This window comes from Myxocyprinus asiaticus, chromosome 13 (genome assembly GCF_019703515.2).
Source record: "Myxocyprinus asiaticus isolate MX2 ecotype Aquarium Trade chromosome 13, UBuf_Myxa_2, whole genome shotgun sequence".
Lineage (NCBI taxonomy): Eukaryota > Metazoa > Chordata > Actinopteri > Cypriniformes > Catostomidae > Myxocyprinus > Myxocyprinus asiaticus.
The window spans coordinates 10,711,953-10,730,952 of record NC_059356.1 but is presented as its reverse complement, the minus strand read 5'-3'; the positions used below and the strand labels follow the sequence as shown (position 1 = coordinate 10,730,952).

At 38.3% G+C, this 19,000-nt stretch overlaps 1 protein-coding gene across 3 annotated transcripts in view; it reads left to right on the top strand.

Annotated features, from left to right (window-relative positions):
- Nucleotides 1-19,000, top strand: part of LOC127450789 (TOM1-like protein 2) — a 44,441-nt gene that overhangs the window by 2,068 nt on the left and 23,373 nt on the right. For all 3 annotated transcript variants that reach the window (XM_051715147.1, XM_051715146.1, XM_051715145.1), the window contains exons 2-4: nucleotides 11,758-11,842; nucleotides 16,480-16,558; nucleotides 17,196-17,345. In XM_051715147.1, the coding sequence (XP_051571107.1) occupies nucleotides 11,758-11,842; nucleotides 16,480-16,558; nucleotides 17,196-17,345 (314 nt within the window). The remainder of the gene's footprint in view (nucleotides 1-11,757; nucleotides 11,843-16,479; nucleotides 16,559-17,195; nucleotides 17,346-19,000) is intronic.

Below are 19,000 nucleotides of genomic sequence, written 5' to 3'. Positions count from 1 at the left end.
TATAGTCAATTAAAAGTGAAACAATCGGTCTGTAAAAAATTGCTGGAAAAATGACTCATGTCAAGCACAAAGTAAATGTCCTAAACAGCTTGCCAAAACTATAGTTTGCTAATATGAAATCTGTGGAGTGGTTAAAAAATGAGCTTTAATGACTTAAACCTAGGTGTATGTAAACTTCTGACTTCAACTGTATATAAACAGTACAGGCTTCACTGTTCCTCTTTCACTTCCTGTGCCATAAAAAGTACTATATCCAAAATATGTAGATAAATAGATAGATATATAGATTGATAGGATCAAAAAGAAATAGATAGATAGGGTTCTCACAATAGCAAAAGTAGTCAATAGCCACTTTCACACATAAAACCTGTTAAATTGCCGGATTGACTTTTCTGGTAAATGTACCACATCTACTATTCACAAATGCAGCGGCTTTCTGTATTTTATCCGTTTTGCTACCATTTACATATCAGCACCAAAATGCTGCTAAGCTTTTTTTGTATTGCCTTCGAACGGTTGCGCCAGAAATGTGGGCTTCCAGTTGAAAACGTTGCTTATTTGTATTTAAATGTACACGGTCCGTAATGTTGTTGATTTTTTAATTTTTCAGGCGAATGTTTACATTTATGCAGTTGCTCGTCACCCAATGATATTTGACGACGACTTCAGATTGAGCTGATGAATTGTAGGGAATGAAATGCTGTCACTAACCTTCGATGGCTAAAAAGCACAGTAATAGGCTTTTTTGAAACTGTTTGTTCAAACTATGTGAAAATCAGACTTGATTGTCATTACAGTACATAACTCGCATCATCTTCATCTGCTAAAGGCCATCTGTTTGGCCATCCATTTTTAGTTGGGGTGTAATAGTTCACGCATCTCACGATTCAGTTCGGTTCACGAGACAGCTCACGGTTCGGTTCAGTTCACGATTCTTTAAACTAAGCCTGAATCAAGAAAAGTTATGATGGAATGTTTTATCATTATTATTATTACTTTAAAGACATATGCAAAACATTTCAAATTTAGCACTGTTGTTAAAAGTGCTATATGATCCTTCAGAGATGGACTGGGATTATAAATCAGCCTGCAACAGAGAAATGGTGACACCAAATGGAAATATAGCTAATAATTAGCTTTGCTGAAAATATGAAATAGTGTTACATACATATTGCTGCTTACACACTGTCACTGATTACATACATTTAAAATATTTTAAATTAAAGCTGTATTTTCTCATTCTAAACACAGTCTCTGATTACATCTAAATATTCTTTTCAAAAATACATATTTAATGGAAGTGCATGGTCATCCAGTTAATTATGTCCCTACTTAAAGCCCTACTGAAATGTACCGATGAAATCAAATCAGACTTGACATTTGGCAAAGCTTTATTATACATATTCAGCATTAGATGTAGAAGATTAATATGGCACTATCATTAAACCTCTGTAAACTTTAATTTTCTCTCGTGCGGTCAGAGCAGATCACTCGATCTCGCGCATCAGACGGACATCAGATCCCTCACGGCTAAAAAGCCGCCTCTCTCTCCCACTCCCTGTATTACATTTGCTTACATGGTTTCGCTTTAAGTTCACGCAGATTCAGCTAGTAATCACATTATAGATCTCTTTGTGTGCATTGAAGCGATTTCCATGTGTATGCCTGCGTTACATTGGATACAGACGCTTGTAAAATACTGTAAAATCTCCGCTTGTACAGTACATTTAAACAGGAGCCCAGCTTTCTCACAGTAAGCCACATTCTGACAATAACCCGCTTTTTTGGTGTCCATCTAAACGTACTGACAGAACGGTTTGCTCATCAAATGTGATCAACTCGTGTCCACACTCAACAGCGCCACCCAGTGTATTGTTATATCTGCCAGTTTTAGTTTGTGTGTTCAAGATTTAACATGCATCTCACTGTATATATGGCCAGCAAAGCAAAACTTTGCAAAATCCTAATAGTATTTTTACTTTTCGAATACTTATTTCAAAACAAATACTTGAGTATTCGACTACTCGTGCACATCCCTAGTTAAGACTCCCAACACTTAAATTGGGTGTATCAGAAAAGGGCGACATACGAAATGTAAAGTGTTGGGGGACCTACAGGACCAGATTGTGCACATGCTGCGAAAGACAGAGATGACACGCAGAATGTATTTAACACTTCCTCCTTCACATCCTTCCTTCAAATATTCAATTACGCATTGTGTCATGTTTACTTCGACAGACAGATGAAGGCTGTAGCTCCACTATGAAAACACCCGCTGACTGACAACTGTCTACATTTATGGTCATTGTGTAGCTAATGATGTAATTTGTCCATGAATGTCGTTATTCAAGCAATATTGGTTACATGCTGCTTGTAAACAACATGGGTAAAGGCAGAAAATGCCAACAACTTGTGTTTACAGCTTATAGACTAGCTTGCAAGACTCGCTGGCCAACTTGTTGAGAAACAGTCAGAAAGCTTTTTGCTTTTCCTGGGGATTACCGTAATTTTTGAAATTGGAGCACACGGCAGTATATTTTCGTCACGTCTGTCTTGACCGTGGTGACAGCACCTGGGTACTGAATTGAGTCGGAACTATTGATTGAAAACTGGCATTTTTACAAAAAATGTTATTTACATTTTAGTATCGACTTAGTACCAAATTTATGGTACTTTAGAAAAAGGGAAGTTTTCTTCAACATCTGGTTGTCAATCTGTAGCTACCAGCTAAAGTAAGTCACAGCACAATAGGCTATGTTCTATAAGGTTGCTTTGGTAATGTGGCGACAAGATTAGTGTTTGTCCTGAGGGAGATTAAAGGCTAATGGTATAAGTGTTATGTCTCCTCCTCCCAGACTGAAGTGGACTTTGTTCAGGGTTGAAACTGGTCCACCGGAGCATAAATCTTCAACTATCGGCATAGACATTTGCCGATAACCAAAAGTTCCAAAAAGCAACTATTGGTACTGATTAATCGGTAAAACCGATATATTGGTATTCCTATTTTCTACTACAAAGTGTTACGGGAAGTCAAACTAACTTAAAGGAATAGGTCACCCAAAAATGAACATTTTCTCATTATTTACTCACCCTCATGCCATTTCAGATGTGTATGACTTTCTTTATGCGATTATGATAGATGTGGGTGAAAAACAGCTCAATATTTAAGTATTTTTTTAATATTAAATCTACACTTTTACTTTCACTTCCACATTCTGGTGTGGAAGTGACTTTCTCTTTCAGCTACCTACTGTTTGGGGCTGGTCAAAGGTGGAGATTTATAGTAAAAAAGGACTTAAATATTGATCTGTTTCTTACTCACACCTATCATATCGCTTCTGAAGACATGGATTAAACCACTGAAGTCATATGGATTACTTTTATGGTGCCTTTATGTGATTTTTGGAGCTTCACAATTTTGGCACCCATTCACTTGCATTGTATGGTCCAAAAGAGATGAGATATTGTTAAAAAAAATCTTAATTTGTGTTCTGCAGAAGAAAGAAAGTCATACACATCTGAGATGTCATGAGGGCGAGTAAATGATGAGATAATAGTACTTTTTGGGTGAACTATCACTATAACACTTATTTATATAGGTTGGGACTGTGCTTCTAATGAAAAAGTACGTGTCCTACTCCTAAACACATATTGTTAAAGCCTAAGAGCACAGGGAGGGATTTTTTTCTTTCTGAAATAGTTGTGCATTTCCTTGCAATAGTTCCTGTTCCCTCAGAATAAGTTTTGTGTTCCTTGCTATTATTTTGGGTTCCCTTGCGATACCTTTATCCATCCCTTACAAAAATTAACCATGGTTTTACTTCAGTAACTATTGTTAAACTATTGTATTTGTAGTAAAACCATACTAACCACACAATTTACCATGGTTTTACTACAGCAGCTATAGTTCATCTATGGTGTTTGTAATAAAACCATAAACACAAAATGTATCATGGTTTCATTTACAAATACCATAGTTTAACCATGATACGCATGGTAAAACCATAGAAATAATACAGGAAAACCGAAATTATGGTAATAAAAATGAATTATAACTATAGTTACTGTAGTAAAACCATGGTAAATTGAATGGTTACGATGGTTTTACTACAAATATGGGATGGATAAAGCTATTGTGAGGGAAAGCAAATGTATTGCGAAGTAGGCTAATGCAAAAAAGACGAAGGTCTGTGGTTCTGTTATAAAAGCAGAACACAAGATGAAGTCACAATTATCTTAGGAGGAATAAATTGCATCAGATATTATTACATTTGCTTCGGTGACCACAGAAGCATATTTTGAATGCAGGAAAAACCCCAAGGTTTGGGCTGTGGTTTTCTTGATTCGTCAGATGTGTGTGACTGAATGGCCATGTGGCGTTTGGCAGAGGATGGTACGGCCGACTGATTGCCTGAATTCACGTGATCCAGACTAGCACTCTTGCTCACAGTGCTGGGGCAGCTGGCCTGAGCACTCAAGCGTCTTCTGTTGCAGGCTGTTCTCAGCCAAGCGTGTCCACATCTACAACAAGCCACCTGCATGAGAAGCTTGCCCATTTTTTCACACTTTTTCTCTCTTTCCCTGTATAACAATTTCTAGACTTAAAATCTTTTCATTTTTGATTCATTTTCTTCTTACTCATTAGTACTCTTTTGTTTTCTCTCTAGCCTTCTATCTTCCACTCACAAATCTTGTTCAAGAGATTGCTAGAGGATTTTCCATTGGAAGTTGCTAGTCAAGTCCCCAAACCTAATGCTGACATGCTAATCTGCAAACTCAGGGCTAACTAACTTTGATTGGACAGCGGGCAAATGTGTACACTGTGCCGTCCACACTTTTTAGAGGTGTTTGTAAAGGCAAGCATTACGAGTACTATTTTTACAATTAGTTTTTTACATTATTTTACAATTATTTCACACAGTATTTACTCAGAATTCACTAAGAATTTGAGAATAGGACATGCTGCCAGTGTAGATTTTGGAACTGACACGGTTCTGTTAATTGGCCGAGCTGACATGGCTTTTGGTCGATGCCAACAATCTCAAAATCGGCCTGACATATAAATGGGCCTGACAGACATATCGGTCTATCATATTCTATTCTATATATTATAACCCTTATGTTGTGTTCCGGTCATTTTGACCTGGTCGACTTTTTTGTTACGTTTTTTGTTTTACATAATAAATTGCCTTGACTTTGTTCACATATGACAAAAAAAATTTGTTTTTTTTTTTTACCATTTTCTTTCAATTTTTTTTGTTTTATTTCACTTTGTTACACTTCTTGAGTTCCCGGTCAAAAATGACTGGCCATTGGAAATGAATGGATTAGACTACAAAATACAGAAATATTAAGTGTTCAGGAGCATCCCAGTCCTTTAGATGAGCACATATGTGGATGTGTGTTTGCACACACAAAGTCCTCGGTCATGTGCATACACACAGCACGCATGCGCACACACACAGTGTATTTTGAGTAGGGTTGGGATTGCATCCCACTTACAAATAGCATTTTATGATTCCGGTTCCGATTCCTCTTAACGATTCCGGGTCCTTAACGGTTCCAGTAATTCTTTTAGTACCTTTTTTTTTTTTTTTTTTAAAGAATTATTTGGAAATGAGTAATGCAATTCTTATTGTGTTTACTACCCTCTGCAATCTGTTACCAAATAATGAGATTTCAGATTTCTACAGAGCAGACACAACCAATCAGAAATACATTTATTACAATTCTTGTAAAAGGTGTGTTTGCAGACTTTTTAAAGACATACATTCAATCCAATAATAGATCCTAACTATATTTTAAATAAACAAATCGAAACCAACAAGAAATGTGATGGCATATTTCATGAATTCATTTATTATTTTATAAAATTCCACTTATTACAACAAAACTCGTGTAACTTTAATTATACATTGTCATATGAACAGCCAGTCAGTAACTGCACTGCTTGATTTAAAATAGACACAGCAGTTCCAGGGACAGTTTAGACTGTGTTTTGTAGCCTAATGTTGTACTTCAGGCTTGTGAGACTTCAACAGTTCTTATTTAATTTTGATTTGGACATTCATAACTTGCACATCAGTATAAGATTACTTATACTGGAAGTGCTGTATGTTTCACACTGTAGATTCAAAAGAACCGGCTCATTAGAATGATTCTTTCGGGATTGGACAGTACCGGAAGCACGGTATGTTTTGCGCTGTAGATTCAAAAGAACCTGCTCCGTTGAATAATTGTTTGGGGAATCAAACTATACCGGAAAAGAGCTGGCTTGAGACTTGTTTGATTGGGAATTAAATACACTGGTGTTTTACACTGTGTGTTTTACACTGTAGAGTCAGTGGAGGGCAGCGCTGCTGCAGAGATGCGCTGATGGAAACACTGTCAGAGTATTTCAGGACGGTGTTCCAGCCGCATCAGTGGAAAATTGCACGCTGGAGAACCATTAATGGAACCAAAAGTCACGAAGATCATACGATTCCGGTATTTTTTTAAAGAATGGAACCAGTTCTGAACAAGAACCGGTTCTTGGTTCCCAACCCTGGTGTTGAGTGCCCTTTTGTGCATCGTCTTTCTATGTACACTCTTTGAGGAATATTTCAAGATCTACTTATCATATTATGTTGTGTTTGGGCTCATTTGAATCCTTGTGATAACAAATTTGCAAATAATGAGAACAAAACAATTTTTATTTGTCAGTAAATTTAAAATAATTATTTATGAATTGGTAGGATCAGCTATATGCATTGTAAAGTCCAGATTGTAAGCTTTACAATAGTACAAAGGTGTTGGTTCCAGACAGGCAGCAGATGCCCTGAACCCACCCCCACCGTATTCCTAACCATATGGAGCCAGTAAGGCTGAGTAGCCTGCCAGGAACAACCTGGGGCACCATTCTCCCATCTCGCTAAGGCTCAGAAACGGATACTCCATTAATTGCGTTCATTTTTTAAACGCGTTAAAAACTATTAATGCCGTTAAATTTCCCAGCACTAATAAAAACATATATTTTTAAATATGTTCAAAAAAGGAGTACAAAACCTGTCATAATTATTTAAAAAAGTTGATTCAAATATCTAATGCAATATCTTGTGATAATATATGCAATATGAGAGATTTATAAACAATCTTAGTGGGCCGGTCATTTTTGAACACAGCAGAAGGATTAAAGTTTTGTTTGTTGTGGTCAGGCACTCTGCATCTTTCCTGTAAACATTCTCACAGTGGGACCACAAATTTTTCACCCCATGTTTCATTAACTAGCCTAGACCTCTCGCAGCCACACACCACAGTTGAAACAAGCATGTCGCAGGACAGGAGAGGAAGAACCGAGATGATATGGGCACTGTTTCTTCTCCACTGCTTGGTGAGCGAGCAGATAGTAGCAGCGGTCTTCGCTCTGCCCCGTCAGATGTGTGAATTTGATGGAAGAGTATGAATAAGGCATGGAGCATTTGCTGTGGCTCAGCAGACTACAGGAAGAGGCCACACCCAGCTGTGAAAGTGTTGTTATGTTCCAGACACTGGCCAGTTTGTTGAGTGCAAGTTCACTGGCACTGCCAAGCTGATGTCCAGCACTGCGGATTGATGGCCCAAAAAAATGGCCTCAAAAGTTGGTCCCTCACGTAAAAGCACATAATAGCTGCAAGCTCTTGTTTATGAGAATCACACCCAAGTTACATCACCCTAATTTTGAAAAGACTGTGACGCATAACAATATTTATCAGTCCATTTCATCACACTCTTAAAAAAACAGTCACATTGTAAAAAAACAATCAAGCTCATACTTGTGAATTGTGCTAAAAATATTACTTTTATATCTCACTGTTCCTTTACTGTGTGAAAACTAGTTACCGACATTTGCAATACTTTCAATGAGAACAACACTTGTAGTCGGACATGTAACCTTATCTGTGCTGCACTGTTGTGCAAGCCATGAGGAAAGAGACATCTGACAATTGAGTAATTATCTTGGCCTGGTGAGTTCAGGTTAAACCTCCCTTACAAATGGGCGGCAGTAAAGCTGAAATCTCTTCTGCTAGACACTGATCTTCTCTAACAATAATTCAGGTTTGCATTGAGGAGTGTTGGAGAGTAACTAACTTCTAAAAACTGCTAACTTCGCATTTTTCAGTAGTGTGTTAATAGCTCACCTGTTTTCAAAATTTCAAAATTGTAGCTTTTCCAGTAACAGTAAAAGAAGTAGTGGTCATTTTAGCCATTTGGTTTGTTCGTATTTCAGAGAACCTGTTCTAATCACTGATTTATTTTCAAGATACATCACTAGCAGTTTTGGGACATTTTTACTTTGGCTGTTTTTATTTTATTTTTGAATATTCGTCAAATTTGAGATTAGGGCTGCAACTAACAATTATTTTGATAATCGATTAATCTAACGATTATTAGAACGACTATTTGGCAATTACTGCAATGATTAATCATTAGCTCTTAACCGATTATTCTGCTTGTGCCCCGACTTAAAAGGTTGTATTAAACATACTTACTAACAATAAAGACAAAATCATCTTTTAAAAATACCTCTAAATGACATTTCATTGAATTAAAGGGAAAAAATTATAGTTTTATTAAGTTTAATTCAGTAAAGAAATTCACTGCAAAAAATCCCATTGTTATCAAGTGTTTTTGATACATGTACTTGAGAAGCAACATATAAGATATTTAGACTTGCATTAAGAGAATGTATCTTAAATACAAATGTATTTTGTATATAAGTGAATTTTTTCACTTGGTTATACTTCTGCCAGTGCAGTAAAGACACAATATACTTTTATTCAAGATCTATTCTCTAAAAGCAAGTCTAAATATCTTTTATGCTGCTTCTCAGGTGAATACATCTTTTTTTTTCTGAGACTCCAGGCGTGGTAGTCAGCGTCTTTACTCACTGAGCTATTCAGGCCCCCAAGAAATACATTTGAATAAAATAGAGGAATATCCGATTAATCAGAGAAATAATAGAAAATTAATCGATTATCAAAATAATCGTTAGTTGCAGCCCTAGTTTGCACCTCTCATCCACACTAGAACCGAGTTTTCCTCCACCAGCTTTTTCAAAAGTCTCCATTGTTGATGGAGGAAAACGTTGCTCCAGTGTGGATTAGACTTGGCAAAAACAACGCATTTTCAATTAGTATGGAAGTTCACGTTTCTTGTTTTAATTAAGATTTAAGAATCTGAACTGGCTAAATGTTTGATTTTGTAATTGTATGCACTTTAGTGAAAAATTTAATGTGGTAATGTTAACAGGCAGGTTTGTTCTTTGCAATAAACAATATAACACAGTGCTGTTTGGTTTATATTTATTTGTTATGCCCTCTTGTGGACCAGGGAGGCAACATTGATTTAGAAATCTGCTGATTACTGATGTCGCGTAGCATTTTCCCTTGAAATAATGTCTTAAGAATTCAAATTTTGGTAAAATTTGGGTGAAAAGTTTTAATTTAGTTTCTCAGCCCTAGTACGTTTTAAATTCAGTTATGTAAATTAGAAGGTTTTTATTGGTAATATTTACAACCGAGGACACTCTTTTGATTGCTTAGTTTCTATTTCTGTGGTGTTGCGTCCAATGTGGAAAGAAAGATTGCTTGTTTCTGGAATCTTATCTTGTTGCTTCTGGTTTGGACACAGTGTTTATTATGTGAGAAGAAAGAGAGAGTGGAGTGATACAAGAGACATACTAGCACAGCTATGTTGGTTGCTTGGGACAGCAGTCAAATGGACAGTTTAGTGGTCATTATTCAAATATATTTGACCACAGAATGTATTCTCAAGTATTAGTCTACAGAGAAACTTAATAATAATAATTTTTGTTAGTAACTTGCCGTGTAGCTACAGTTGTGCTCAAAAGTTTGCATACCCTGGCAGAAATTGTGACATTTTGGCATTCATTTTGAAAATATGACTAATCATGTAAAAAACAGTCTTTTATTTAAGGATAGTGATCATATGAAGCCATTTATCATCACATAGTAGTTTGGCTCCTTTTTAAATCATAATGATAACAGAAATCACCCAAATGGCCCTGATCAAATGTTTACATACCCTTGAATGTTTGGCCTTGTTACAGACACACAAGGTGACACACACAGGTTTAAATGGCAATTAAAGTTTAATTTCCCACACCTGTGGCTTTTTAAATTGCAATTAGTGTCTGTGTATAAATAGTCAATGAGTTTGTTAGCTTTCACGTGGATGCACTGAGCAGGCTAGATACTGAGCCATGGGGAGCTGAAAAGAACTGTCAAAAGACCTGCGTAACAAGGTAATGGAACTTTATAAAGATGGAAAAGGATATAAAAAGATATCCAAAGCCTTGAAAATGCCAGTCAGTACTGTTCAGTCACTTATTAAGAAGTGGAAAATTCGGCGATCTCTTGATACCAAGCCAAGGTCAGGTAGACCAAGAAAGATTTCAGCCACAACTGCCAGAAGAATTGTTCGGGATACAAAGAATAACCCACAGGTAACCTCAGGAGAAATACAGGCTGCTCTGGAAAAAGACGGTGTGGTTGTTTCAAGGAGCACAATACGACGATACTTGAACAAAAATTAGCTGCATGGTCGAGTTGCCAGAAAGAAGCCTTTACTGCTCCAATGCCACAAAAAAGCCCGGTCACAATATGCCTGACAACACCTTGACACGCCTCACAGCTTCTGGCACACTGTAATTTGGAGTGACGAGACCAAAATAGAGCTTTATGGTCACAACCATAAGCGCTATGTTTGGAGAGGGGTCAACAAGGCCTATAGTGAAATGAATACCATCCCCACTTTGAAGCATGGTGGTGGCTCACTGATGTTTTGGAGGTGTGTGAGCTCTAAAGGTGAAAATTGATGGCAAGATGAATGCAGCATGTTATCAGAAAATACTGGCAGATAATTTGCATTCTTCTGCATGAAAGCTGCGCATGGGAAGCTCTTGGACTTTCCAGCACGACAATGACCGTAAGCACAAGGCCAAGTTGACCCTCCAGTGGTTACAGCAGAAAAAGGTGAAGGTTCTGGAGTGGCCATCACAGTCTCCTGACCTTAATATCATCGAGCCACTCTGGGGAAATCTCAAACGTGTGGTTCATGCAAGACGACCAAAGACTTTGCATGACCTGGAAGCATTTTGCCAAGATGAATGGGCAGCTATACCACCTGCAAGAATTTGGGGCCTCATAGACAACTATTACAAAAGACTGCATGCTGTCATTGATGCTAAAGGGGGCAATACACAGTATTAAGAACTAAGGGTATGCAAACTTTTGAACAGGGGTAATTTCATTTTTTTCATTGTTGCCATGTTTTGTTTTATGATTGTGCCATTCTGTTATAACCTACAGTTGAATATGAATCCCATAAGAAATAAAAGAAATGTGTTTTGCCTGCTTACTCATATGTACCATTTTTAAAGAAAACATATTACCAATTCTGCAAGGGTATGCAAACTTTTGAGCACAACTGTAACTAGCTCACTATAAAAGAGTAGCTTGAATGTAAAGTAACTCTTTAAGTTATTCAAGCTGCTTTAAGTAATGTTACTTTAAGTTATGCTTGGCAAGCTGCAGTTTTGAAATCTCATCTCCATCACTGGGTTCGAGACACTGGTCATGTGACTGGAATTCATTATTGAGTTTGATACAACAGGATTAAATGCTTTTTCCTAATTCCTTTGTTTAGTCTTGAGCGAGTTTGTTTGGGTGTCAGTAAATGAGACGGCCTGCTGATTTGGGTGTGATTTGTTTCTCACAGAAAAGGCCACAGACGGCTCACTGCAGAATGAGGACTGGATGCTCAACATGGAGATCTGTGATATCATTAATGAGACCGAGGAAGGGTGAGAGACCAGCATAAACACACACACATACACACACACACACACTCACTCACACACGTCGTCTGCTGATGACTCACAACAACCCTCATGGGCTCATTCAGTAAGAAACAGAGCTGCATGAACAGTAGGTTGACTGGGAATGTGCTGTCATAGCATTGTGCTCTATCAATAAGAGGTTTCCTATTGGCGCTGTTTACACCTAGTATTAAAGGCATAGTTCACCCAAAAATGAAAATTCTCTCATTGCTTACTCGCCCTCATGTGGTTCCAACCCTGTATGACTTTCTTCCTTCTGTGCAACACAAAAGGAGAATTTTTTTAGAATGTTCATGCAGTTTTTTTTTCCATACAATGGAAGTGAATGGGGACTAGGGCTGTTCAGCTCCAAAAATTATGAAAAAACACCATAAAAGCTGACTTTTGTGCTATATTCCAAGTCTTCTGAAGACATATGATAGCTCTGTGTGAGGAAAGGACTAGAGGGTGACTGATAGTGGATTTTGCCAATATCGTTAATAACTAAGCAGGTGGAAAAGAAAAAAATTATCAGCAACTATCGGCATAGAGTTTTGCAGATATAACCAATAGTTCGAAATAGCAACTATCTGTGCCAATATATCGGTGAAACCAGTATATCGGTTCGACCTCTAGAAAGGACTGAAATTTTACTAGTGTTAATAAATAACCTTCCCCTTTGCCATAGTTATTAAATCTTATTTGTGTTCTTATAGGTTCTTTGAGCTTGTTATCTGTCAGCCAATCAGCTCGCTTGCATGCGATATGTCTAGCGAGTTGGCTCTCATGATAGGTCCTTTGACGTAATCGGGTAGCCAATCAACTTGCATACTCTCTCTTTACCTAACATTTAAATTTGATCAGTTTGCAAGTAAGCTGGTTCTCTGCAGCATGCTATGAAAGTTTTTTTTTTTTCTTTGAAAATGCTATTTGCTCAGGTGGTGCTAAGTAAGGACAGCTTGCACAGTAAGGTCTGCCTTTGGCCATGACACATAGAAACATGTCTTTATCAAGGTAAGGCCTTAGCCAAATCACACATCGCTATCTTAGGTCATTAGTTTAAATAATTCCACACATAGCTAGGCTAAGTCACTAGTTTAATAAGCCCTGGGCTTTTCTAGTCTAGATACACATTATGAGTCAGGTCAGTAGCCGTTTAAGCATTTTGGCCAAGCAGGTCCAGAAACACATAGAGGCTTAAATTCATTAGCATTATGCCATCTGGCCAAACAGGCCAAGGCATACTTATAGCAAACACTCGATGCACATGGCTCTTCGGAGCAGCAGCAATACACAAGTCTTGTCAATAGATCTTCTTTATTGGGGGATTGTATTTATGTCTAACAATAATTGTGCAATTAATTGCAGCATGTCCATATGCTTTACTCAGTATGTTTTTGTGTATGTTCTAGCAGTAGCAAGTTTCCATACTTGCTCTGCAGTAGCAGCGTAGCAGATGTAGTCCGCCAGAACCATATCCTATCAATATGTCATGCAGGGCCATTTCTGACCATTTTGGCACCCTAGGCGAGATTGCAATTGTCTGACTTGGGGGCGTATGGTGGATGGATGAGCGGATGCGGTGGTGGATTAGCATGGCTTCCACATCATTTTTAGGGTGGTTATGTGTGGGCGGAGTTTGGGGGCGGATTCCGATTTTCTGGGTTTGGAACAACATGAAGGTGAGTAAATGATGACAGAATTGTTTTATTTTTGGGTGAACTATTCCTTTAACATCCACTTTGGGTGATTCGAACACAAGCAAATGACACTAATAACAGAATTAAACGAGGTCCAACGCGACACCAGATCAACACTTTCATAGGAGGTCCGGGAAACATGTAACCACATCACATTTGTAGTGCACTCAATTAGCGCGACCAAGAGAAGGTTTTAAACGTTGCTAGTGAGGTACGACTCTTAGAGGAAACAACCATCCTATCAATACATTTGGAAATACCCTTTCACATTACCCCTTTTTTTATTATTATTTTTTCCTTTCTTTTTCACACACACTCACCAAATTGGCACTACAGGCTTGTCTCTGTTCTGCTTGTGAGAACACTGGACCCTGTTGTGCTCTGCTTTGTTTGGGCTGGTATTTCCCTGCTGTATTCAAAGTTGTGGGAGTTTACAAGAATTTGAACCTTGTTTCTTGTTTTTAATGACGTATTCAGTCATTTGCATAAACACCCCACTAAGCAGATTATGTCCAAGTGTACATTTGGACTTTTATTGGGGTTTTGTAACCACATCCAGGCCTATCCTGATTACACTGAAATATTGATGTAATGTGACATTTAAGTTTGCTATTTAATGTAGAAATGGCCAGTTGCTTTTTGTCCCTGCAGTTTCTTTATTTCACTTCTGTCATATCGTCCTAACTTCCTATAATGCAAGAGGCTATTACTACTGTATAGTTCCTCTTCTCACTTAGACCTTCAAGTACGCAATAAAACACAAATGAAAATGAGTGTGAGTGATCGACAAACAATATGTTCTGTCATTGTACTGTCTTAAAGGTATAGGTCACTCAAAAAGGAAAATTATCTCATTATTTACTCATCCTCATGTTGTTCTAAGCCCATATGACTTTCTTTTTTGCATGGAATACAAATGAAGATTATGTTAGCCTCAGTCACCATTCACTTTCTTATATGGAAGAAGCAGAAAAAGAGCAGCTGCAACATTTTTTTAAATAACTGGTCTTCACTGCACAAATGTAATACATTTATAGTTGCTGAAGCCAAGAGCTCACTGCTTTCTTGTTTTCTTGTTGCTGTTCTTTTATTAATATTAACGGTCCATGAGGGTGTAATGGGTAAAAGATGGGCAAGGAGGAGGCGGGAACTGGCAGAACAGTCAACATAACTTTAATTACATAACTGAACTGAAGCCGCGTGTGTCTCTCTCGAACTGGTGTCCCTGTTTCCTCTTTATCCCTCTTCCGCTGATTGGGCTGATTCAGCGCTGGGCGTCCATCGTTACAGACCGGCCACGCCCTCCTCCTCATCACAGAGGGTTAAAAAACCGTTTCGTTTTTTTTTCTCACCTTGTTACACTTCTGTCCCTCACACACTTTCATTTACTTAAAATTAAAAATGCCTTATACCTGTGATTGAGGTCTATAGCTAGCTGGACTGAACTTTGAGTCTGTATTCAACTTTCAGTAGTCGATGTTGTTTTCTTCTTGCTTATAAAAGCCTCTTAGATCTGATGCTTGAAGGGATAGTTCACCCAAAAATGAAAATTCTCTCATCATTTACTCACCCTCATGCCATCCCAAATGTGTATGACATTCTTTCTTGTGCAGAACACAAATGAAGATTTTTAGAAAAATATTTCAGCTCTGCAGGTCCATATAATGCAAGTGAATGGTGACCAAAACTTTGAAGCTCCAAAAGCACATAATGGCAGCATAAAAGTAATCCATACGACTCCAGTGGTGAATTCCATGTCTTCAGAAGTGATATGATAGGTGTGGTTGAGAAACACATCATTCTTTAAGTCCTATTTTACTATAAATCTCCACTTTCACTTTCACATTCTTCCTTTGTTTATGGTAATTTGCATTCTTCGTGCATATTGCCACCTACTGGTTGGGGCTGGTCAAAGGTGGAGATTTATAGAAAAAAAGGACTTCATTATTGATCTGTTTCTCATCCACACCTATCATATCACTTCTGAAGACATGGATTATACCACTAGAGTCATAAATGGATTACTCTAATGCAGCCTTTATGCGCTTTTTGGAGCTTCAAAGTTTTGGTCACCATTCATTTACATTTTTCTTAAAATCTTCATTAGTGTTCAGCAAAAGAAAGAAAGTCAAACACATCTGGGATGGCATGAGGGTGAGTAAATGATGAGAGAATTTACATTTTTGGGTAAACTATTCTTTTAATGTCTGTGCTTTGCAGCTCTGGGAAGTGCTCTGCTGTACTGTATATGTGGTTTTTGTAATGGCGTGAGCAGTCAAAAAGATGTAGAGCTGTAGTCATAGTTTGTGGCCCTGGCCCCTGTCCCAAATTGTGTACTTTACTTGGCAGACTTGGACTTGCAGTGTCATGGCCTTCATTTAGACACATCCAAGCAGTCCACAATACTGTAGGTTGTCCAATTTGTTATTTTATGGCTCAAAATGGAGTGAAAACAAACGAGATCTACACTAAATTGCTGGTATGAAATTAACACATATTTTAAAAAAAATGTAAACTGGAATAGTTGATCATCCATTGACAAGGCTGTCATTTTAGAACTGATACTTGGTCAAATGCCCACTTTTGTTAACAGACCCAACTAGCACAATTAATCTTAAAATGGCCAAATGTCAACCAATTAATTGGCCTGGCCAATATAGTGAGCTATCACCATTACGCTTCACTTCAAAACCTCAGGTTACCGAATCTGAAATAAATGATATGTGTAAGAGTAACATACTTGGCTAAAAACATCAACTTGGTGACAGAGTTGTGAAGTATTGATAATGAATAATGTGACTGCAATGTAGTATAAAGTATGTATAAATAATTTGGTGCTTAAGAAGAACAGAACATCAGAATTTCATTTGTATCCAAAGCTTTTAGCCCTCTTCAAATCATCTATGCTGTGTTTGCCCGCAGGCCCAAAGATGCCATGCGCGCGGTGAAGAAGAGACTTAACGGCAACAGGAACTTCCGGGAAGTGATGTTGGCTCTGACTGTGAGTGACTGATCGCTGGACATAAAAGTATTTGGACACTTGAGCTGCGCTTAAAATGTCTGAATTGTATTGCATTTCGTCACAAAACATCAAACCAAATTGTATTTTTTTTTTTTTAAAGAAAATTAATAATACAACTGCTGAGAAGATGTTTGTTAGGTTTTAAATGTTAAAACAATAGATTTACTGTTCAAAATGAAGACTAAAAATATTTGGACACATTGTGGTTGTCAAATGTTAGTGGACCATGTCCATAGTTAATGTGATTAACTACACCTGTATCATTTGTTTGCAGATGCCACTTGCTTTGATATTTTGTTGTTAAGTGTGGCTTAAGTGTCCATAGATGTTTTGGGGCCACTGGATGTCCATATGGAGCAGGAGTTGATTTATGTTGGAATACATCTTTTAGGTCATAGTGTTGTGTACAATGTCTAGGAACAAAATCTATTTTGGAGTCTGTGATGCTCTGCACCATAAAAGCGACTAAGTGCTTTGTAAACTTATCCTTCAGGAAAGCCGGAAGCTATTTTGACTTTTAAATAAGGTGTTTTGTGACTCTGCACTGTCATCTGGGAGCCTTTAAACTTGTCTTGATGAAAAATCTCAACTTATTTCCATCCTCTGTATCCTCTAGGTGTTGGAAACTTGTGTGAAAAACTGCGGCCACCGTTTTCACGTCCTTGTGGCTAACAGAGACTTCATCGAAGGGGTCATGGTGAAGATCATCACTCCTAAGAACAACCCCCCTGCCATAATACAGGACAAAGTGCTGTCACTGATTCAGGTGAATGGCCAAAGTCAGGTTAACACCCTCCATTTGTTTCGACAATAATAGCATGGAATCACAGTTGCCTGAACTATAAAGCCGGCATTGGAACTACCCGACTCGAAACAACTTGATTTTGCTCGAGGATGTTACACTAACCGACTATTTATGTACATACACAGCTTCAGTTATAAAAAAGATTTACACTTCTGCCTTCACTTTCTGATTTTAGTAGTCATGTAAGTGTATGAGGATTCCAGAAAAACACTTGGTGACAGTCAACATGAGCTACAATTGGCCCAAAGTTCACCACCAAAACAATTAAACAAAGGTTATCTTATGCACTCTGGTGAATCTAGTCTATGCGGCAGCTGGTAATTGCATTATATCCAGTTGAATGAAAGCCAATGAAGAATCACTTCTGACTGTTTCCAGAAATCTATGTAGTACATAGCACAAGGGAAATGTAGGGAAGCAATGCCCCCCTAGACCCGGCCAAGAGTAGAATCAGAAATTTCATCAAATTTCAGGCCCCCTAACTGCCACCATTGGACAACAAGTGTGTCCCTAACATCCAGAGCATCTGTTCTGCCAAATTTGCCAATTTCTGTCATTTTGTCCTCTTTCCCCTCTTCTTGAACCTTAATGCTTGCCAGTTGTGGCTGTATTTATCGAGAGTGGTCTTTGGTATCAGTGGTAATGAATCATAGGGAAGGGCAATTCAATATGTATGTGCCTGGGTTGGGTAAAGATCATGTGCCCTGTCCGCTGTTTCCTAAGGTGAGACTGGCCCTGTTTACACCTGGAATAAAGATCCATCTCGGGTGATCCGATCCCAGAGGGTCAGGCGAGACATACCATATACTGTATATATACACTCACCGACCACTTTATTAGGTACACCTGTACACCTACTTATTCATGCGTTTATCTAATCAGCCAATCGTGTGGCAGCAGTGCAATGCATAAAATCATGCAGATAGGGATCAGGAGCTTCAGTTAATGTTCACATCAACCATCAGAATGAGGAAAATGTGATCTCAGTGCCAGATGGGCTGGTTTGAGTATTTCTGTAACTGCTGATCTCCTGGGATTTTCACACACAACAGTCTCTAGAGTGTCTAGAAAATGGTGCGAAAAACAAAAAACATCCAGTGAACGGCAGTTCTGTGGGCGAAAACGACTTGTCCGACTGGTCCAAGCTGACAGGAAAGTGACAGTAACCCAAATAGCAACAGTGCTATGCAGAAAAGCATTTCTGAACATACAACACATCGAACATTAAGACGAATGGGCTACAGCAACAGAAGACCCCTCCGGGTACCACTACTGTCAGCTAAGAACAGGAAACTGAGGCTGCAGTGGGCACAGGCCCACCAAAACTGGGCAGTAGATGATTAAAAAAAAATAAAATAGCCTGGTCTGGCTGAAGTACACAAATGGTAGGCCCACTGCAGCCTCTGTTTTCTGTTCTTGGAACCCGGCATGTTCTTCTGCTGATGTTGCCCATCCTCCTCAAGGTTTGACATGTGCATTCTGAGATGCTATTCTGCTCACTACAGTTGTACAGAGTGGTTATGTGAGTTACCGTAGCCTTTCTGTCAGCTTGGACCAGTCTGGCAATTCTCATCTGACCTCTGTCATTAACAAGCCGTTTTCGTCCACAGAACTGT